Raw genomic sequence first — 22,500 nt, forward strand, 5'->3', positions numbered from 1 at the left:
CAACGCTAGACTGGACTATGGCCCAAGCCACACCAAGACTTTTACATCACACCGCCACAGTGAGTCATCAGAAAAAAAAAATGGAAATGACTGGAGAGAAAAACCCTGTTGAAATGAAAATGCTGGAATGAAAATCAGAGAATAAGCATCCAAGAGTCTGATGATGTTTGGTTTCAGGATTTTTTTGAGTATATAAAAAAGGTCTAATTTCTGTGAATACATACATTATAAAAATTTATTGAGATGTACAGAATAAAGATCCAGTCAAAATACTCCGTAGAACCATCATCACCACAGTTTGTAAAGCAGTGATGTTGATAAAGTGCCTTATGAACAAGCAAGTTTAAGACTAAAAAATGAATAGTGGATGATTAAGCACAAGCAACATACCGTAACAAGTCACTTTTTACCCATATCTGTGGCACACTTGTTACTGAAGACAATATAACAGGCACTGTCGTATCTAATTTTCCAAATTGTTCAATATGAATTTAGTCTTTCAGTCTTTATGAACATGATGCATATGGCAAGAACATGGTGCGTCAGTGGTGGCCTTTTACTTTTACGCTAGAGACTTCTGAAGCCATTGTACTACGGACAATGCCCCTGTTAAAATGTGTCCCTGTTGTTCAGGTTGCCCCTCTCACAGCCAGTGCAATTGGAATTTGTGGTTCACATTTCCTCTTTAATTTTTCATTTTATCCTCAAAAGAAGCTGTGTGCAGACATTCATTTCAAAGACCTGAAAATAGCCCAAACTAAATAATCCATATTTGCAAAAATCTTTGGCAATGCATGGACATTGCTGTGATGTTTTTCTCTCAGTGTAAGGAAAGCATACTGTAATCAAAAAAACTTTCAGTGTAGACTGCAGCATCTTATATTTCTTCTGCCCTAAAATCACTGTTGATGCTTCTGTAAACACAAAGCACATTATACTTTGTGCTGCAGAGGGCTGTTCTGCAAAGAGGCGTCCCTTTACAGGTGTTCACGACAGCAAAGTTAGAGGAGAAGTTAGATGGTGGAACTGTAACCACTAAACACATTTATCCTTCTGTCTATCACAGTGATCCTGAAAGTATAAGTAGATTTGGCACAAATTAACTCCTCCTAAAACACTTAAAAAAAAAAAAAAAAAAAAAAAAAAAAAAAAAAAAAAAACATTCCAAGACATATTTTAAGACATTCCAAGGCTCTGCTGAGCCTGGCTCTTTAACAGAGCCGGGCTAACAACTCCCATAGACTTCAAGTCTTTATGTTAATCTAATACAAAATGCTACCCATAGGACTCGCAGGATGAGGTGAAAACGGTATCAAACATCTTGTCACAGTCTAGATAGGTTGGAAAAAAAGGTGTTATACCTAGAGCGTTGGTGTATTCCTTTAAAAGCTTTCATGACCTGGCTATGGACTGAAACGCTATTGTATGTTATCAGTCAGCATTAGGTGGGGCCCTGACAATGAATGTTAGAGCACTGGGACTTTGACAAAGCAGAGGACACGGTGATGCTGACAACTAAGGCCACTAATATCACTATAGCTACATTCAAATGGATGTATGGCTGCTGAAATCTTACCATGTTATGGCAAAGAGAAAAACAACTTAAACACGTGTACCACATCCTTGTCATTCTGCCTATCAAACTCACTCTGTGTAACAGTGTGTTAGTCTCTCACAGTTTTATGTGAACCTGTTAAGTGTTCTTTTATTGTTTTGAACACGATGGCCCAGACCTTGACCTTGAAGATCCAGCAATAGCTTTTCTGTGTGTGTGTGTGTGTGTGTGTGTGTGTGTGTGTGTGTGTGTGTATGTGTGTGCGCGCGCACGTGCGTACACGTGTGGTACCCGTCATTTTGTCTCATTTACAGTAAATGTGTAACAAGGCTTTAACAAGCTTTGCTTGATGTGCGTCAGGAGTTAAAGTTTAATAAAGATGTGGAAAGCAGAGACTTTATGATTTCTATTCTGAGTAAAATGTCTTTCTCTTAAATAATTTAGACAGACCTATAGGCTACTGTATATCTTGTTGTTTTAAATACAATGAAAAATAAAAAGATGCTCCAGTGATGCCTCCAGGTTCACACTGCAGTCTCTACAGGTCTGCCTGGTGTAGTAACAGGCAGTAAAATAAAGCAAACACACTTTGATAGTGTATGACATTTAGTCAAATTTTAATAATGTCAGACATAACATAAATTAAATATTATTTAAAGGACCATTGTAAGTCTCGTGAATACAAAAAATCTTGAGCAGAAATTCCCTCATGGCTTCCCTCTCTGGTGAAATACAGAGGACCAGAAACCTGGGTGAACTTTACTTGCAGCACTGTCAAAAGAGAATCACAGTATTAGAAGGCTTTCCAGTGGTAATCCTGAGTCAATATGTGTATGTATATTTGCATGTATGTTACCTTTGCAATCCTCTTCCACCGTGAGGCCACAGCAAGCAGGGCGGTGCAGGCCACCACCACCAGCCCTGCCACCATGGGCATCAGCGGGAATTTCAGAGTCTTGTCTATAGATGAGAGAAATGTTAACTCCATGAGGAGGAAAATGAGATATACATGTTTTCTTGGATGCATGTCATCGACTGATGCAACATTTCATGCTAATACAAGCTTGTGATGTGAGGACTGACCTTCAACAGTGACATTGAAAACCTTGCTCCTTGTTCCGTAGACGTGAGAGACTGTTTTGCATTCGTATTTGCCCTGGTGCAATCTCCTGTCCACCTTGTTGACTCTCAGCTCAGTTGTGAAGCCATTACTGGTCACCACGAAGCTGCCCACTGATAGATCTAGTTGGTTTTCCTCTTTCAGCCACAACACAGAGACATGCGGGTTGGATTGGATGTCACATTGCAGCACGAGCACGGCCTGCTCTTCCACAGTCACCTCCTCCACACCAGACAGCATTGGAGCGTCTGAAGAGGACAAATCACAGGCCAAATATTAAAGCTGCTGTCAAAATTGATATTATTGGTGCAGCTTTTAACTCCAAATTCCAGAAAAGCAACTACTATGTAGGTAATAGCTTGCAATAAATCTGACTTTTTTGACTCACAGGTGATATCCAGGGTGACAGAAGCATTAACGCTGGCGTCGCTCTTCAGCTGGCAGGTGAAAGTGGCGGTGTTGTCTTCACGGGTGACAGGTGTAACACACAGGCTGCTGCTGCCGTGTTTGTTGCCATCCATCAGTTGGACCTGCGCCCCGTTCCTCAGCCAGACCAGCTCCTCCTTGGCCTGAGTCCCAGAGCCGCCCTGGGTCAAGCAGGTCAGAGACACCGTCTTGTCCAGCTCTGACCTGACAAATCCATCAGCGTTGACTGCTGGGTAGGACTCGATTTCGACACCTTGGCAACGACAGGCAGGATGGAGAAGAAATATGAAAACTGAAAGCAGTGTTGAGCTCGGATTGCTCAAAAGTAGTAAAAAAAAAATTAATGTGCTGTATGTTAAAATGTGAAACATATCAGGTAAGATGACATTCAATGAAAGTTACTGCTAAGCTACATTGACAGTCTCACCTGATGTCTGGGCTGCACAGAAGAGCAGAAAATGGAGAAGAGGGGCTTTCAACATCAGCTTCATTTTGCTTATCCTCAAGTTAACCTGCTTGGAGAGAACGGAAACATCAGTGGACAAAAACATCTTATATAGATTTTAGTTTCTCTTAATATGAACTTGCATTAATTTGTGACAACTTTACCGTATGTGTATGTATATGCAGCTAATCTAATTCATTCTAGACTTAAAACCCTAAATTCAGACAATCTTATCGTTACACAGTAGTGTACTCAAATAAAGGATAAATAATTTCACCCCAAAACACAGAAATCAGCTGTTTTCATTGAGAAAGACAAATAGTAGCAAAAATAGAAAATAAAAATAGAAATGATGGTCCCCACATACAGGATCAATGTTCCCAATGCATTTATTAATACATCATGTGGGAGAGACGTTTCAACATGGAGTCAAAACTGTGATCAAGTAGGTCTTAAACTTGAAAGGCTACTCATCCATGTATATATTGATTCAGTTTGTACCTGATATTGATATTATTCTTGTGATTTGTACTTTGCATTTTTGTACCGGTGTGACTTTTATATATTGTAAATATTTGTAAATACAATCAATATGATGATTCAAAACAATCAGGACCAACGCATGCCATAAATCTAGACCAACTGCTGTGGCACCTGTTTTCATGAATATAGACATGAAACTGTTTACCTTTTTTCTGTTTTGGCAAACAAAACTGTGACCTATTTTTGTAGCTTGACCTTCTGTTCTGTCCATGTAAGGCTGTTTAACTTGGGCTACTGATTATCCATGTTACTCAAACCTAGCAGATCCTACATTTTGTAAAACTAAAACGCAAATTATGTTTGTTTGTTTGTTTTTTAAATCGGTAAATGCTTGAACTAGGACTAGAAAGTACTAGGACAGAATAATATTCAGAATATGAACACAGACACAATGTTTTCGATAGAAGTTCAAAGTGGCGTTGGTTCCTTAAGTGTTCATTGTTTTTTTTTCCATCTCCACCTGAATTTTCATTTTAGAGTGCATTATTTTCTTATGTTTTTGCTCAGTGTCAAGCATATTTAATTGACGTTGGCTTGATTTTTTAGCTCAAAAGGTTGAACAGGCTGATCTGGACATCTGATCAAAACAGAGAGGCTCAAAAAGGCCATGGGGAAAAGATCCCAGGATGACCAGGCAGTCGGTAAAACCACTTCATATTTTTCAGGGCATTTATGGAGTCACGTTGCAGCAGCTGGCAAAAAGCAGCTGTTATCTCAGATTCCGTGCACGCAGCCAGTGATTTGTCACATTGATAATGGAAGATTTTGGACAGTGGATTTGATTTTTAGCTGTTGGCTTTTGGGTCTGGAGCAGAGCCAGAGCCACAGAGATTGTAAAAAGGTTTAAAAAAAAAAAAAAAAAAAAAGGGTCTAGATATGCCAAAAGTTGGTAAATTAGTTACAATTATTAAATTGTATTCAACAGAAATAGTGTACCAAAGAGAATGACATTATAAAACATGCAACATATAATGCAAACAAACATATAAAACATCATTTTAAAAGAATAGTTCTTTTTGTTCGATTTATATTTACATGTGTATGCCAAATCCCATTTTTGAATGCCAATATCATATCCCAGTTATTTGAAACCCAAACAATAGCTGGGATACTCAAAATCAAGTGAATTACTAAAGTGCATAAACATTTTATCCTGTTTACCACAGCTGTGTTCAGTTTATAATATTTTTTAGTATTCTGCACAGCATTGTTTCGGCATATGAAGATACAAAACAAACAAAAAAAAAAAAACTTTACACAGATACTGGCCAGTATGGAGGATATTCTGTGCACATACATTTACTCATCATCACATTTACGCAACATTATACTGGCTAAATGACAGAAATCCACCTCTTAGATCTCCTGTAAAGTCTTCCTGTCACTAAATATTACAAGATTGTCAGATTTTGGTTGTCATAACAGAGTATCACAATAAAGCATCATTGCAATTTTACAAATAAATGTTAGGATTCCTATTTCTGAGATGACTGAAGGTTACTCACAGGAGATGGCTGAGCTTGTTTCCTCTCTGATGGTGAGGGCAGGAGGATGTGGAGGTTGATTTGAACTTTGAATCGCCTTTTTATGCCTCACCTGTATGCAGGAGGGGACATTTTACAAAGTACTTCCTTCACCATCTAAACTACCCTCTCATGATTTTTCTCTTCTGGTCCTGGCAACACCTGTTCACCCCCCTCAGTTTTTTTTTTTTTTTTTATTGTGGTACACTTACAATGTGCAAACACTAAAACAATTCCTTTAAAGAACTACTTTATTGGTTATGGTGGCACTAAAAAGCGACTGGGTGTGGATGTGAGGATAAAAATTGAATCTATGTTTTTTACTGTTTCCTCTCAAAGATATTTTCCCCTATTTTAAAATAGAAAATGTTTTCTTTTTATTATTATATTATGATTGTGCTTCATTTGTCTGTATGATAATAAAAGCCTTCTCTAGGTTGAGTAAAATGGAAAATCAAACAAACTTAACCTCGTTAAAACAACACCAGGTCATTGTGCTGTCACAATGTGAATTTTAACAGTGTTGAAGACTGTATTTGTTCTCTTCCACCTCAAAGCAAATTTCTAACTGTTCCAAGCAAGAAATGTTAATCTCAAAATGCTTCAAAAAAGACCACAGATTTGCTTGATGCCCCAATGAACAACAAAGCATGATGCACACTCCTTTTTCATTTATACTTTTAATTTCATCTGCCTAGACCAGTGACAGAAAATGTGTGTGTGGGCACACCAGTGTTTTCAAAGCACAGTAACAGGTTTGGTGGTTCAGTGCTGATTTCACATGCAGCTTCTTAGTGACATCTGCTGGTCACATGATTCAAACCCTAAACCAAATTCTGGGGTTACTTTTATTGGGTTTTAGTTTTAATCAGGGTAAGTGCAAATTTTATTGCATTTTTTGGAAGTGACTACATTATCGTGTGCTACATCAGCTGAGCAAGGTGTGCATGCCCGAGATATATGCTTTTCCTATATGGGCACCACAAACCTGAGGCCGACTGTATCTGCTTTTTGGAGAGTTGTTTGTGTCCACAAATATTAACTGAACAGGGATGACACTGTAAAAAATCTTAATTTGAGTATTATTTACACTATTATGAGGGACAGATTTAGATTTGTAAAACCCTCATTAACCTTTATGCTAATGCTCTTTATTCTTCATTTTCAACCTTTGCTTCAAAATCTTTCCTCCTATCTGTCTGTCTTCAGGGACGGAGTGGAGGGTCGGATCCCTGATAATGCAGTGATGAAAATCATTATATTTTGTCATAGTGTGTGTCAACAAAAGCTCATTTTTTCTTGTGTTTTCATCTCATTTTTGTCCTGATTTTTTTGCTGTTGACATACAAATGCAATACAATACAGTTTTCAGCACTGGTCATAGATTTAAGAGTTCTCTCTTTCTTTTGTTTAAATCTTATAACATCATCAATATATGCCTGTTTCGCTGGTAATGTGGGTGTGTGGGTTACTTTAAACTGCTAATGAAATAGAAATGCCTGATGATATTTTATTAGCAGTTTAAACTCACCAAGAAAAGGCTGAGTCTGTCACCTTTTTGTCATTTTGCAGTGAGCTCCATGAAAGACGGAACATACGGTTCCATTTTTCATACAGGCTCCTCCTGTATTCACTGTACAAACTTATTGGTATTATTTTTGTAATTGGTGTTATTTATTTATCAGGCCCATTTTCCATTACATGATCTTATGTAAATATCATGCTTAGCTCAATGCAGACTATACCAGGAATAATGAAATGAAAAAATTAAAATGAACATGACTTTTCAGAGAGCTTTGAGGGGAATATGCTTTAGCCTGGACATGAATGAGTCTCAGTGAAATCACAGCCCTCATCAGAGGCCTCTTGTTTAATCCATAATCCCCAGTGGGCGCGTGAGATGATGCGTTATTCGTCATCCGTGCGTGCTGGGCGTGTCGTCACTGCGTGCCTTGTGCGACCCGCCGCCAAATTCAAACAGTCAAAGAAAGAAACACCAGGCGAGGCGGAGGCGGCTGAAACCGAGCGGAGGGACGACTTTCTCCTGTGACTAATTTAGGTAAGCTGGTTTAATGTTAAAGCCTTGTATATTAACCTGCCTACTCTCTTTAACCAGGTACTTTATCCTCCGCGGCGACGTGAACGCCATCCTGCGTAAACTGAATCGGTGACGTTGTGTAAAAACGCCAGCTAACGTTACCTATTATGTTTTATCAGCTACAGCTAATCTGAAATTCACTCGCAAAGCCTTTCTCTTGACTCTGATGGTCAGTGGTGTGTTGTTGCTGAAGGAGCCTAACTTACTTGAAGACAAGATTAAAATAGCAGAAGTTTAATTGTGGCAATAAAAGGGAGTTTTTTTTTTTCTCCAAATACGTTGGGATACAGCGCTTTGTTCAAGTGAGCTAGCGTTAGGCAGGGGGGCACTGTGCCTCCTCAAAGAAACATCATCCAGCTCCAAAAACAATAACAAAACATATATACTGTTAACGATCACAGGAAGTGTACAGTATGTAACATTTTTGTGTAAAAGTAAGTAAGTAAGTAAAATTTTATTTATATAGCGCTCTTCCCAGTACGAATACACAGAGTGCTTTACAATAAAAACAGATAAAACGAGACAGTCAGGTGACCGTCAAAAACAACAACATTTCAATATCGACATCGTCGATATTGAAAAAACAAAACATCATCAATAGTAATGCCATCGCAGTGTGCAGGAGGTAGTGCGACTTAAGTGCAAGTGCATTTCACCAACAAGAAGGAGCAGACCATAAAACTGTACAGATGAAAACTAAAACATAGAAAAGCCCGCAGAGGACGTAACCTCAGGCCTGCGTTAGGAAAGCTTGCCGGAACATATGGATTTTAAGTAGCTTTCTAAAACTATCCACAGACTGGGCAGCTCTCAGAGCCTGAGGAAGCGAGTTCCAGAGGTGGTGCCACTGCTGCAAAGGCCCGATCACCTTTAGTTTTTAATTTAGTGCGGGGCACTGCCAGGAGCCCCTGGTCAGCTGTGTTAGTGAGAGCCTGTGGTAATAGCGAGGGTTGGACAGATTCTGACCAACAACAACGAAATATACTTGCAAATCTGGGAATTTCCTGCAGAGTTAGATTGGTTTTCCTTTGTCTGAATTTTTCCATGTACACACTCTTCACTGTGCTCCCTTGTTGTGGAGCATCACCTTTAAGTGTCAAGACAGGTCTACCAGTGAGAAAGACACCTGCTGCACTGATATGATTTCAGCTGATTTTTTAATGTATACCCCCTTTGCAGAGTGGCTCAGTATGTCATCTTCGATCATGAATGGGGTCGGTGCAGCTGTGGTGGGCGTGTGGCGGGCACACACCGTCCTGGATGAGTCTGATGGGCCGGACGACAGCTCCCCCGAAGCCCCTGACCGTTTCCGCAAGCTTCGCTCGTCGTCCTCGCTCAACTCTCTGCGGATGTCTTTGCGGAAGAGGCTCCCACTGCGATCCGTCCAGACCAACTCCCTCCCTGAGAATCCCACCTGGGAAAGCTTGCAGGCCAAGCCAAAATCCAGCACCGTCCGTGAATTCACCCGCAGTGCACGCAACTCCATTAGTGGAGTGTATCAGGTTGGTGGATTTGCATGATTTAACTGTGGAGATGACCAGACTACTTTTACTTCACTGGGCAGCAGGGAGGTGTAGTGCTCCCTGCTCCCTCCCTAGCCTAAGAGACAAATGAGGTAAATTTTTACTTATGGCTGTCTAGATAAATAAAATACAAATCTGTCACCATGACATTATAGCATTAGGGAAATTCATATTTTGTTATCCAATCTTTGCCCGTTATCGGATCAATATTTAAGACCCTCATTAGGTCGTCATTGTAAAATTTCAGTAATCATGTCTTGTTCTTTGTTTTTGTTTCTTTTCTGTTGTGTCCGTCCTTTATGTGCCTCACCCAGAGGCTGCAGCGGAGCAGAGAGTCTGGGCGTGAGGAGTGTTTGGTAGCAACCCCAGGACGGGTTCGTGATGAGGAAGAAGGTGCTGTATCAACCTCTCGCACCCCTAAACGTACACCTGGCCGCCCGGGCACTGTAACCCCGAGACGCACCCCCAGATCAGCTGTCACACCCAGGCGTACCCCAGGCTCCAGACACAAATCTGGGATAAAAGGCACTCCTGAGGCTGACGCTAATGTGCACAGAGTAAAAACAGGAGGAGGCAGGAGGCAGCTCGTCCGCATGGCTGCACTACGAAGTCCCTTTGCATCTCCCAACACACAGAGCCAGAGGTAGTGAACACATCTGTCCCTCCTTGTGATTGCTGTTTTCTTGAGGGTATTTTCTAGTGTTGGTTTTTCTGTTCTCTGATTGGTCCTTCTTCTGCTCTCACAGGAAGTTTGACAAAGACCTGGAACATGTCTCCACGGGACTCAGGAAACTCAAGCATCTGTCTAGGGCCTTTGATGACCTCATTGGCAAAGATGACAGGTAAAGCATCTTTATGTCAGATTAAATGTTTTAACTCTGAGCACATGCAGAATTACTAATCTGCGTTTAAAATTACTGATACTAAAAGGTTTGGTGTGGTTTGAGGTGTGTGTTTGTGTTGTTTCAGTTGCCTGTGATTAAGAGTGTACATGTGCGTACATTTAGAAGGACAGCACTGCAGTGATTTCAAATCTCCCACTTCCTCTTGTTCATTCTGCTCAGAGAGGCGACCACACTGTGGGTGACCGCCCCCACCCACAGAAGTACAGCAGCTTGTCTGTCTCCAGACTTCCTCCCCCTCCCCCACCCACATTCTTCCCGCCTTAGTTTGAAATTGGGTCTGTATTTCTGGTATTTGGGTGAGGAGGGAGTGAGGGGGACACAGCCGGAGGAGGAATTATGGGTGTGGGAATTGGAGCCAGATGAAGGGAGAAAAACACTGAATAGATCTGGGTCGTTTATGCATCATTTCCTGTATTGACATTCAAACTGTTGAATTGTGGCATGAGCCAGCTCTTTCCCAAAATGATTGGATGCACTGTGAATAACAGAAAGGCATGAGCACAGTGACCGTGTTCATTATCTGTGTGAATTCCACCGAAGCAACCAAACACAAAGCGCTTCCTTTGGACAGTTTAACCACAAGTTTGTTTTCCTCCTACAACAGGCAGTTCAACTATTCCCTAATTATGGAGTAGAGCTGAAGGTAAATGTACATCTCAAGTGCTCTGCTGCTAAAAGAAAACACATTATATGATAAGTAACTTCTTTTGTGACAGGAAAGTGCATGACAGAGCTGGCCTGTTGGCTGCATGGCAATGCATGGCCTGCTCATATGACATCAGGAAAGTCTCTGGAAGCTTCTGACCATTTGCAATAAAAGCTGATTGTTGTTCGTGTTATCTTATGACCAATGAATTGCTTAAATTGTCTGATGACCAATGCTCCTCTCAGTCAGTCTCACACTGTCTTCCATCTCCTTTACTACCCACATCCACTTTCTGTGCCTGTGACTTCCTAAATACTCGGTCTAACTCCCATTACTGAATCTCTCTGTCTTTTTATTCCTTCTCCTAGTAACTGGTGGTCATTTATCTCTCTCTCTCTCTTGTCAGGATCACTGCGGGGCAGCGTTGTGGAGGAGTGGTGATGAGGAAGTTGGACCCCAGCGGTAAACTCAGCCGCTCCAACCTCACACGCCGAGCCACAAACCTCTCAAACACACTGGGAGGTTGGGCGCACACGGCGGCTCACACTATCCGCAAACCCAACTGAACCACGTATCTGTGTGTGCATGTAAGACAAGGACCTTTGTACCACTTTGGTATATTCTTTATTATTAAGGTCTGACTGTTACACTTACTTTTTATCTATATGGTCATGATACTGTGAAATTGTTACATAGCAACTCTTCTTTTCTAGCTGTGCTATGTATATTTAGCAATTTCCCAGTAATTGCTGTGTGTTTACACATCTCAGGGTAGCTGACTGTGGCGTTTTGTCGTACTTGTAGCTGCCAAAGGGATATCTTTATTGTTCTTTATCTACCTGCCATAGCTGCTACAACCTTGTTGTATGTGTTGGTTACTGTTGTTTAAACTAATATTGTAGTTTTTACTCACTATATGCATAGCAACTTTATATGTTAGTTACTGAAATTACTGTATGAGACCAAAAGTGTATCTGCATCACTAACACTAAATGTACCGATGGGGGTAGGTGTCTTTGCCTCTACTTGCTATGTATGCAATAATGTTACTGACTAACATTTGTAACACCTTTTAAATGTCATTTGATTATGCCAAATTATATGTATTTTCTATGAAACGTGACTTTATTTTTGTATGAAGCTATGACAGTATTGGAACTGTATTGGGACTCTTTTTTTTCTCTGCTTGTTGGAGGGAGAGGCAGGCACTTGTAATGGCCTGTGGATGACTGATGTACCAACAGTGTATACATAAATCATCTGGTAATGATATGGGAAAGGTGAAAAAGGCTCATTTTTTACCTCATTACCTGATGATGATGATGATGATGACAGTGAGTGTGTGATAAAGCCATATCCAGCAGGTCGTTACAACATTGACTGTGGAGCAACCTCCTTCAAACAATTTTACTTTCTCTTTGACATTTCCCTATATTGATTTTTGGCATCCTTTTTACCTTAAGTAATGAGTGAAAGGGACAAAATGAATTACAAATGTGAAGAAAAGAAATAGCTACACAACAATAAAACTTATAAGCTTTATTGTACTTGTCTTGTGTTATTATTATAATAACAGCAGGTGGTAATAGTAAAGCTGTGTTACTGTTGTTTGGCCATACATTTGCACCACAAAGTCACTACCACAAATTGTTCACTTATACCTATAGCAGAAGGAGCAATAGTCCCATCTAGTGGCGTGTTTCGTGAACGACAGGCCAAAGGCGATTCGCTAAGTTTGTCCCTGGCGCCCCCCGTGATAACCGGTGACGCCTCGCCACAGACGCACCTCCTCTCTCTCTCCGGCTTTGTGCCCAGTGCCGATCCCACGCTGCAGCTACCTAACCTAGCATACCGGGGCTGCTAAACACCTGAAAATGGCCCTCCACGTACCCAAAGCTCCGGGCTTTGCCCAAATGTTGAAGGATGGCGCTAAGGTGAGGTTAATCGCTGAGGCTGGACTTGGCAGAGTGTGTTTTGGTGAAGCTAACTGGAGCTAGCTCGCGTTAGCCCTGTGAGGAGCACAGTCATGTGGGAGACTTCTAGAAGACGGCTAGGCCGCTTGTTGAGGCTGAGGCTGAGCGGCGTGTTACTCAAATCCTGTGTGTGTCTTAAAGTAACATATATATATTCCTCAGAAATGTTAAATACCATGTTTGTGTGACATGCTGGAGCTCTGTGGTGCGTTGCTTTGACAGCGGCAGCATCGTCTTGAGCACCAAGCCCAGTCAGCTAGCGCCGAGCTAACGGTTTGGTTAGCCGGGCTCTCATCTGACCGAGCTGGGCTGTGGCTCCGCTGGCTGCCATGGACACTTCAGGGGTCCAGTGCTAGACGTTTTAGCTGGCTGTTGTCATTTTTAAATGAAGGAGCTTGTAATCCCACATCGTCCTCTGTTATCAGACATCACATTTTTTGCATGACAAGAGTCGCTGTTATTATGAGGCGTTGCCTTGGCTGGGAAGGGTCGGTGTATCCTGCGATGCTGAGGTTGCAGCCGCTGGTCTCAGCATGTTAAAAATGCATTATATTAAGCGGATATGATTTCTTAGCGATTTCAGTAACGATAGCCGATGACAATAACCAGAATCCCATTCATTTATGACATGGGTGCAATGCTTCCTCTTTGGAAACTGACTTAACCCACTTATTGTCTGTGCGGTCATTTGGACCCCATTCAGTGCCTCTAAATACATGATTAACATTTTCTTCATATTTAATGACTTTTATTAATTTAATGAGGACAAGTCGGTAAAGAGAAAATGAACACGATAATTCATTATCAGTGTCTTGTGCACCTTTTGTACACATCAGTGTTTCTCGCTTTTTTTTTCGCTACATAAAACATAAAAAAAAAAAAAATCAACATTTTACACACATTTACTTTCGTTGTTTTGGCTAATACTGAGGAACTATAACATCTCACATCAGTGGTTCCCAACCCAGTCCTCAAGAATCCATTTAAAGGCTTCATGCTGATTGGTTGAAATAGATCTACCTGAACAGGGCATGCATGAAGGTGCATGGGCCTTAATTGTGCCAGGTGTGCAAGAGTAGAGCTGGTTGAAGGTAACAGGAAGGCTAATTGTGTTATTGTTCCATTCAGCATTATTCAGGTCTTGAGGAGGCGGTCTTCCGTAATATCCGGGCCTGTAAGGAGTTGGCACAGACCACACGCACCGCTTATGGGCCAAATGGTAAGCAGTGTCTTACAGCAGTATGGTCTGTTTTATTAAAGTTCTCAATGCTTTAAACTCATGCAGTATTGATAGGAAAGATCTGAACCAAGGGACATTCTGAAGCTGCTTGACATTATTACCAGTTCTGCTGAAACATTGTTTTCTTTCAGGAATGAATAAAATGGTCATCAACCACTTGGAGAAGCTGTTTGTCACCAACGACGCAGCAACAATTCTTAGAGAGCTTGAGGTAAAGAAAGGTTACACTTTGTGCAACATATTACTGTTGAATGATTCAGTAACTTGTAAAGCAAATTAATTACCCTCTGGAATGACATGATTTTTTTTTTTTCTTCACAGGTACAGCATCCAGCAGCTAAGATGATTGTGATGGCATCCCACATGCAAGAGCAGGAGGTTGGAGACGGGACTAACTTTGTTCTGTTGTTTGCTGGAGCTCTCCTGGAGTTGGCTGAAGAGCTGCTCAGAATGGGCCTGTCTGTGTCAGAGGTAATCACACAACATACTGCGTGTGTTATGCTATATTCTGTCTTATTTATCTGAACATCATAATGACTGTTGTGATTTCCCAGTGTAAACTTCAGCAACTTAATGTTTAGCTTTTTCATTGGAATGGCTTTAGTGAAAGGTTTAGTTAAAGGCTGCAGTGTCAGATAATGCAAGGATATTTTCATGAATTTATAGAAATTTTCACTATACACTGCACTGCAAAATATGCTGTGAACTAGAGCCTCCATCCAGCCGGCCGCACCCATAGTCCCTAAGTGTCATAGCATCCAGCAGCTACTGTCCACATCATATCGAGCTACAACGAAATGATATATCCTCTCACTATTTCCATTACTTTCTGCTGTAGGTGATTGAAGGCTATGAGATGGCATGCAGGAAGGCTTTGGAGATCCTGCCAGACTGTGTGTGTTCCTCAGCCAAGAACCTGCATGATGTTAACGAGGCCACAGCTCTAATCCGCACAGCAGTCATGAGCAAACAGTATGGCAACGAGGAGTTTCTCTCCAACCTCATTGCTCAGGCCTGTGGTGAGGCAGACATGGGAATACCCATTTAAACATACATGACAATTCACTTGAGCTATGTATTTATCTTTTAATTATTTGTCGGCCTTTTTTGTCTGATTTTTTTTTTTTTTTTTTTTTTTTCCCTGGTGCTGCAGTCTCCATCTTTCCAGAATCCGGCAACTTCAATGTGGATAATGTCAGAGTATGCAAGATTTTGGTAAGTGCTTTTTTCTAGAGCCCGGCTACTAATCGATTTTTGAAGTGAATACCAATAAAGATATTTTCAAAAAAAAAAAAAAAAAAACAATAATTATACTTTAGCCAGTCTTTCTTTAGCTGTGAATCAGCATAAATAGTGTAAAGTTAGGAACCAAATGCTTGATGTTATTTGAGCAATAAACAATACAGTTAATATAATAACACAATCCGCATCATTTGCTTGTTTGTGCTGTGGTGCTCTGCCACACGTACGCCAGTATGGCTATATCTGTGATGAGCCAATGTCAGACAATATATCAGTGGGCTCTAACATTGTCCTTTTTAAGAAAATTTGAGTATGGATGTTTTTCCTTTAAGTTGGTATCTCTGGTGTCTTCAGGGTTGTGGGTTGACAGCCTCGTCCATGCTGCATGGCATGGTTTTCAAGAAGGAGACAGAGGGAGATATCACATCAGTCAAAGACGCCAAGATTGCAGTTTTCTCCTGCCCCTTCGACTGCACGGTGACAGAAACCAAAGTGAGAAATCCTGGCCCAAGTTTTTAATGCTTTTATTAAAAAATAATAATAATTATAATAACACAGGGACAAATAGGCTTTGATTTCGTCTGCAGATGGACTTCACTTGGTGTTTAGATCTGTGTCACACTGCTGTCTATTATTGGTCATCTGAATATCTAGGAAATTGTAACTTAAGTGTAAGTTGTAGTGCCCTGCTTTGAATCTGTTTATATTTAAACTCATATCATTATTACAGACCGATTAACCCAGAAAAGCATGTAAACTTAGTTCCTTTTTTCAGTAATGTTTTGCCTCTATTTAAATCCTACTCTGGTCATTGACTATGTACTGCCTTTTTGTTTTATGCGTGTACTCCATATCACAATCTGAATCTGACAATATAAAATGAGTTGTTACCTGTAGCTGTGAAAGGCTACATATAACACAAAGCAGACTTCAGTTTAACCCCAGTCTTGTCCTCGTCTCAGGGCACAGTGTTGATAAAGAACGCTGATGAGCTCATGAACTTCAGCAAAGGAGAGGAGGACATGATGGACGCCCATGTGAAGGCCATCAAGGAAGCTGGGGCCAACGTGGTGGTCACTGGAGGCAAGGTGGCTGACATGGCCCTGCACTACGCCAACAAGTACAAGCTCATGGTGGTCAGGTAAGGGCAAGATTAGACCAAGGCTGTCCTGAATACGTTTTTTTGGGCTCCAGAACTCAGTGTAGTGCATGGCCTTGTTTTCTCTGAGGGCAACTGAGGTAACGTGCATTATGTTTTTTTTATTGGTCGAGTTTACTCACTGCAAGTCAAGAGCTTACAGATCTAACGCTGGAAAAAATGTTGGAGTCTGACATTTCACCACCGTAAAAAATGACAAATACAGTCAGCGGATAGCAGACAATTTTAAAAATAGGAAAATAAATAAAAAACATGAATATCCGAATTCCAAAATTGAAAACCAAATGAATATCCGAATAGTCTAATAATCATGTCTAGCCCTGGATTAGACTCTTGAGAAATGTTCATTTCCAAGTTATTGGACGTATACTGAGAACTGTCACACCAATTCAGAAAGCCACAGCTGGAACTGATCCAGCCAGAAGATTTAGACTCGGCTCAAGTAAAATGGTTATAACTCTGCTTTTTTATGTGGAGATGTTAAGCACAGTGCTTGAGTGTGAATAACATGCTTTATCTATCAGGAAACAAGTTAAATGTATTGAACAGAACCACAGCTCAAATTACTGAAGACACTAGTTGTGTAAAATGTCTGTACTACTATTAATATTTCTGTAGGTACTTTTTTATACTCGCAACTTGAGGGTAAAAAGCTAGTTTGACATCCCCGTACTAGACTTTGAGACACATTCAGTTGTAGACATTCAGTCTGGTCATAAATTCATGTTTGACAGGTTTCCTGCAGCTCACAGAATTAGCCAAAAGTTGCCATCTGTTCCAGGCAGGGCAGGTCAGGGAAATTTACATATTCTTGTGACAAGTTATGGTATGTTATGCAATTTTGCTGGCTTCAAATTAAAAAAAAAAAAAAAAAAAAAAAAAAATTGTCTGCTAACTTGTGTGATCGAAATAATAAATGAATAAATGTGAAGTAATTTTTAAAATGTTGGTCAGGTCAAGAAATAAATGTCATATTACATTTATGGTGGGCTCCTGGAAATTGAACTGTCTTAGCCATGGAAAACTTTGGGAAATATTACATTTTAACACAGGATGGGATTCAATAGCACTTAGTTATTATCCTGGTTAGATGGGCTTTGATAGTGGTAAATGTGAGATTGTGATTTATTGATGATGCTTGAGAATGCTAATGTTTACACTAGCTGTCCTTAAAATTATGAGATGCTGCCGCAGTGTTCAGTGACTTCCTGTTACTTTCCCTTCAGGCTCAACTCCAAATGGGACCTCAGGAGGTTATGTAAGACTGTGGGAGCTGTAGCTCTCCCCAGGATGGTGAGTACCTGACGCTTTCATTTAAATGTTCATAATATTTGTATCAAGGCAGTACAGATACTCTTTATGTATAATACAACTCTTCACAGACCCGTCCAACTCCAGAGGAGATGGGTCACTGCGACAGCGTCTACCTGACAGAGTTGGGCGACACCCAGGTGGTGGTCTTCAAACACGGTAAAAATCATGCTGCCATATGCACTTCTTTTTAAAGCAGATCTTCAGTCCTTGTGAGTCCACTGTGCTGGAGGTACAAATAGTGACTGATATTTTCTCTCACCGGTTTAAACAGAGAAGGAGGACGGAGCCATCTCTACGCTGGTGATCAGAGGCTCCACCGACAACTTGATGGATGACATTGAGAGGGCCGTCGATGATGGAGTCAACACCTTCAAGGTTCTGGTCAGGGTAAGTCCAACTTAACTTAGAGAACCTTATTTAGAATTATAAGAAAAAAATATTGTTGTGCACTTAATTATGTTTTTTAGTATTTGGGAAAATGATCGGACAATTAAATGAAAGTAATAATTACTGTAATATATTTTTCCTCAATATAAATATAAAAATGTCCAATAACATGGAAATTAATTTCATATAATTATCTTCCGTAATGGCCAATAATATTGCCTTGGCAGTAGGTAATGTCCCATTCAGTCTTATCGAAGACTCTTGTACGTTTTGAAATTTTGTTACTGTCTTCTGATCTGCTCAACCGCTAAATCCTGATTATGTCAATCTTCTCTAGGACAAGCGCCTGGTACCCGGAGCTGGAGCCACCGAGATCGAGCTGGCCAAACAGATCACCTCTTATGGGGAGGTATGCAGATTTGAGTGTATTTGCCATCTATCTATCATTTTTAACCATTTTGACAATTGCGTCAGTTTGTTTCTCCGGCACAAACATGTCGTGCTTTTCTCTCTGTGTAGTCCTGCCCGGGTCTGGAGCAGTACGCGATTAAGAAGTTTGCTGAAGCCTTTGAGGCCGTGCCGCGAGCGCTGGCAGAGAACTCCGGTGTGAAGGGGAATGAGCTCATCTCCAAACTGTACGCTGTGCATCACGAGGGAAACAAAAACATGGGCTTTGACATTGAGGTGTGTATGTGTACATGTTTCATTTTGTATGACTTCATAGGAGGAATGCTGTCAACTTTAGCCGTTTATTTTAATAATTGTATTCACATGATTGCATTAGTTGTAACTCAACGTAACATAACCTGCTTTAAAATGGTTTGGGGAAGAAGACAAAGATGACTAAAAAAGCACTTGGTGTACTTTTCTGCCAAGTCATATGACAGAAACAAATTTTGATTGGCGTAGCTTTTTTTAAAACTAACGTAGTCTGATGAACAGATGGATTAAAGTTTGTGAAAATTTAAGGTAACTTGTTGCATCGAGTCTAAATTTTTATGGCATTACTTTCTCTTCAATTTGAGAACTGCAAGCTATTACAGTAATTAATTTCCCTACTGCCAGTGCTTGTGCTGTCTACTTCAGAGTCTAGTTCATTTTTCCTTGGGCCTGGGCGCGCTCTCGTAACAGCCACCCGCTATCCGCTTTCCCTAAAGTGTGTGCGCAAGATATCAGTTTTAGGGATAGCGCATGAAACACGCCCACGGACACACCTCCAGGCGCAAATGATGGAGTCGGCATAACGGATAGCGGGTAGCGTGGGCGCAAGATACCGTTTAGGGATAGCGGAAGTTCCTAAATCCGCAATTTGCGGGTAGTGGCAGGGGGTAGCGGGTGGCACAAGATAGGGCCCTAAGAGTCTATACACCTAACATTTAGAAATGCAATCTATTATAAGCTCAATTGGACACAAGCCAGTTTCTGGAAATACATTTTGACCAGTGGGACTAAAATTAAAAGTGTGTGTGTGTGTGTTATGTTGTCCTTAGGGAGAAGGCCCCTCGGTGAAGGACATGCTTGAAGCTGGCATTCTGGATCCCTACCTGGTCAAACACTGGGGCATCAAACTAGCCACCAATGCCGCCGTGACCGTACTGAGAGTGGACCAGGTGGGTACCCAAACACACACACACTGTGGACACACAGGGCTCCACACATAAAAAATAACCATAAAGTGTAAACCTGAAAAGGAGCATTGAAACTGTAATTGCACTGATGATGACAGGGACCTGCCGTGCTATATTCAATTTCTTACTATTGTTTTAATTCATACCTCAATCTATCATGAAGGCGTTGCTCTAATTAATTAATTGAGCTGCCAAAATGAACCATAAAGCATATTATTGTATTTCTTGTTCATCTGAATCTGTGATGTGCAGATTAGGTTGCACAAGTGCACCCCATGGAGAAGATCCTTTTTAAAATTTATTTTTTAAACAAGGACCATGCACAAAAACTTAAATCTCAAAATGAGAAAAATTGATTAATGCCAGATTTAACTGTTAGCTATTTTCCATCTGCAGTTCCTGGGAAGGTATACACAGAGCAATCACCACAATCACCAGCCTGTCGTAGAGGCCTGTTGGACGGATAGCTTGGACACACTTAAGCCGAGCACTAAACTAAGATTTCATCGTCAATCAGAGTTTTTATCAGTGTTCAGTTTTTATTCTTGGAGCAATGTTTATTATAAGCACACCCTTAACACTATCTTTTCTCTCATCAGGCTGACATAGTCAGTGAGCAGTGGACCCACTTCATATTCACTTCTTAGACTTCTGGTTTCATTGTGATTTTTTTTTTTTTTTAGTTTCTTTTTTCAACCCAGCAGATGATGTTGTTTGGGAGGCTTTGATAATTAATCTTTCTTTGGTGATTCATGTTGGGTTGTGTGCATATGTACAATCCAGATCATCATGGCTAAGGCTGCAGGGGGACCCAGGGCTCCCAAGCAGAGAGGCCATTGGGACAAGGACGGCTGGGAAGAAGAGCCTGAAAATTTTGAAACTCATCATTAGAGGGCACATATACCCTCCTTTAGTAGGTGCTGGAACTGGCGTGTGTTTGACACAGAAACAAATCTGCACAGATAAACTCATTCACTCACAGGGAGCATTTTTGTGAAAAATGTTTTGGTTGCCTCTCACCGCTAACATCAGGTGTGATACAGTGCACAGTGCAAAAGATGCTATGCTGTTTATTTTTGCAAAAAGGATGACTGCAACTGATAAAGACAGGCTGATAGCGTTCAGCTGTCTCACATGTGTTTGCTACCACAAGGTGTGTCACTAAAACTTGACTAAATCACTTAAATATAAAACTTGCACAAAATACAGATATGGTGTGATTGCATGCTGCATGGACCCATGCCATCACAGTGGCTTTACTGAAACAAGTGTGGAATTAAAAATGTTGCATGCACCACAAATGATTTAACAAAGTAACTGCAAAAACAAAGGGAACACGTAACCGGTGGAATTTTAAGGTATAGGGCTCCGGTGACTGAAGGACATTTTCCTGTCATAGTTGATCAACTTAGCATATTTGATGGCAAGGTGTACACCAGTCAATATAAACATCAGAATAATTAATACCATGGGAAAACACCTCTGCCCTGATGGTCGCTATCTCTTCCAGGGTGACAGTCCACCAAGATCAGATCTTCACTGTAAATGTTTGGCCATGGAGGTTTCAGTCAACACATTCATTAAGGTGTAAGAGAATCTGATGTGGACCCAAAGAGATTATGTGTGTTTCCAAAAGACCTCCCAATACCTGCCTCTGTCCAAAGCAGCTCTGATGCCAATTTAATACACTTAATGTTGTTTTACCCTTATAATTTTTGCAGTTACTTGTAAGGATTATATTCAAACTCTGACCTGCATTTGTATTTTTCAGATACTTCCATCTAGGTAAACATCAAATATTGTTTGAGTACTTCAAAACAAAATGTTGAGCTAGCCTTGAAGTCTTGTGCTGCTTTTCTAGCACATTTCCACTCTGAGCACAAATCCCCATATGTGTTTGTGAATACTTAATCACTTTAAAAGACTGTCCTACTTAACCAGTAAAGATTTAAATAACCTTTTCCATTTTGAAAGAATAGTCCTTCTATTCTTGGAATACATTTACAGTGTCATGACGATTTTGTGCACTCAGCTGTGGTAAACGGTTTACATGAATAGCTTAAAAAATGTCAGGACAGCATAGCATCAATGGGCCAGCAGTGGTGATAGGTTGTTTATGATATCTTAACCACCAGCCAGAATGATTGTGTACGGGTACATGTACACGTCCTGGTTGCATCCTGCCTCACACCCCACAGCCGGCTGCGTGGATCCCACAGCTCAGATTTGGTTTGAAAAGTTTGTCTGACTGCCATCTCCTCTTCTCTCAGATCATCATGGCCAAACCGGCAGGAGGACCCAAAGCTCCCGAGGCCAGGAAGGACTGGGACGAGGAGGACTGAGCCTGATGTCGTCCAACCCTTGCTCTTTAAATCTTCACCGCTCACACACACATGGAATCGCAAACCTTTTCTACTTGTTTATTTAAAGTTCAACAGTTGGGTTTATTTTGTAGAGAACAGCCATGTATTGGTTAAGAAGATAACCTCAAAATAAAATCTGTGGATGGCACTGTTTGCTTTTTATGTTCTTAGTCCCAAATAAAAGGCACTTGCGCTGTCATGTCTTGATTTGCTTTGTTTTTTTTTTTTGTTTTTTAAACAGCATCACAGCTCAGTAATTGCAATGCACTGACTTGACCTTACTGTGTGTAGAATCAGTCAGTGCATTGACTTGATGTAGGTGAGAGTGACATAGTTGCATTTTCATGAACCCTCAGTACTTTACATTACAACTTATTTTGAGTGTTGGTTTTGGAAAACAAGAGCTGGCT

The 22,500-nt window shown here is 40.8% G+C and overlaps 3 protein-coding genes across 5 annotated transcripts; 2 read left to right on the forward strand and 1 right to left on the reverse strand.

Moving 5' to 3' along the window:
* Window positions 1–2,314: 2,314 nt before the first annotated feature.
* Window positions 2,315–3,592, reverse strand: tmigd1 (transmembrane and immunoglobulin domain containing 1). The gene is made up of 5 exons (XM_030069138.1): window positions 3,529–3,592; window positions 3,064–3,354; window positions 2,639–2,923; window positions 2,412–2,515; window positions 2,315–2,326 (listed from the first exon to the last, which is right to left on the reverse strand). The coding sequence occupies exons 1-5, from the start codon at window positions 3,590–3,592 to the stop codon at window positions 2,315–2,317; spliced, it is 756 nt and encodes a 251-aa protein (XP_029924998.1).
* Window positions 3,593–7,533: 3,941 nt separating this feature from the next.
* Window positions 7,534–12,315, forward strand: pimreg (PICALM interacting mitotic regulator). The gene is made up of 5 exons (XM_030068061.1): window positions 7,534–7,671; window positions 8,890–9,212; window positions 9,548–9,876; window positions 9,980–10,075; window positions 11,191–12,315. The coding sequence occupies exons 2-5, from the start codon at window positions 8,901–8,903 to the stop codon at window positions 11,348–11,350; spliced, it is 897 nt and encodes a 298-aa protein (XP_029923921.1). The 5' UTR covers window positions 7,534–7,671; window positions 8,890–8,900; the 3' UTR covers window positions 11,351–12,315.
* Window positions 12,316–12,536: 221 nt separating this feature from the next.
* Window positions 12,537–22,297, forward strand: cct8 (chaperonin containing TCP1, subunit 8 (theta)). Of its 3 annotated transcripts, none has more exons than XM_030069304.1 (16): window positions 12,538–12,718; window positions 13,886–13,976; window positions 14,129–14,208; window positions 14,319–14,468; window positions 14,836–15,016; window positions 15,151–15,212; window positions 15,594–15,731; window positions 16,202–16,380; window positions 17,625–17,691; window positions 17,781–17,868; window positions 17,984–18,099; window positions 18,437–18,508; window positions 18,619–18,783; window positions 19,590–19,709; window positions 20,511–20,644; window positions 21,998–22,297. In XM_030069304.1, exons 1-15 carry the CDS (start codon window positions 12,659–12,661, stop codon window positions 20,616–20,618), a joined length of 1,677 nt encoding a protein of 558 aa, XP_029925164.1. In that variant the 5' UTR covers window positions 12,538–12,658; the 3' UTR covers window positions 20,619–20,644; window positions 21,998–22,297. The 3 variants fall into 3 exon arrangements, with proteins under 3 accessions (XP_029925166.1, XP_029925164.1, XP_029925165.1); XM_030069305.1 differs by having other exon boundaries at window positions 20,511–20,640; XM_030069306.1 differs by lacking the exon at window positions 20,511–20,644 and having other exon boundaries at window positions 12,537–12,718.
* Window positions 22,298–22,500: the final 203 nt, after the last annotated feature.

The sequence above is a fragment of the Myripristis murdjan genome, chromosome 14 (genome assembly GCF_902150065.1).
Source record: "Myripristis murdjan chromosome 14, fMyrMur1.1, whole genome shotgun sequence".
Taxonomy (NCBI): domain Eukaryota; kingdom Metazoa; phylum Chordata; class Actinopteri; order Holocentriformes; family Holocentridae; genus Myripristis; species Myripristis murdjan.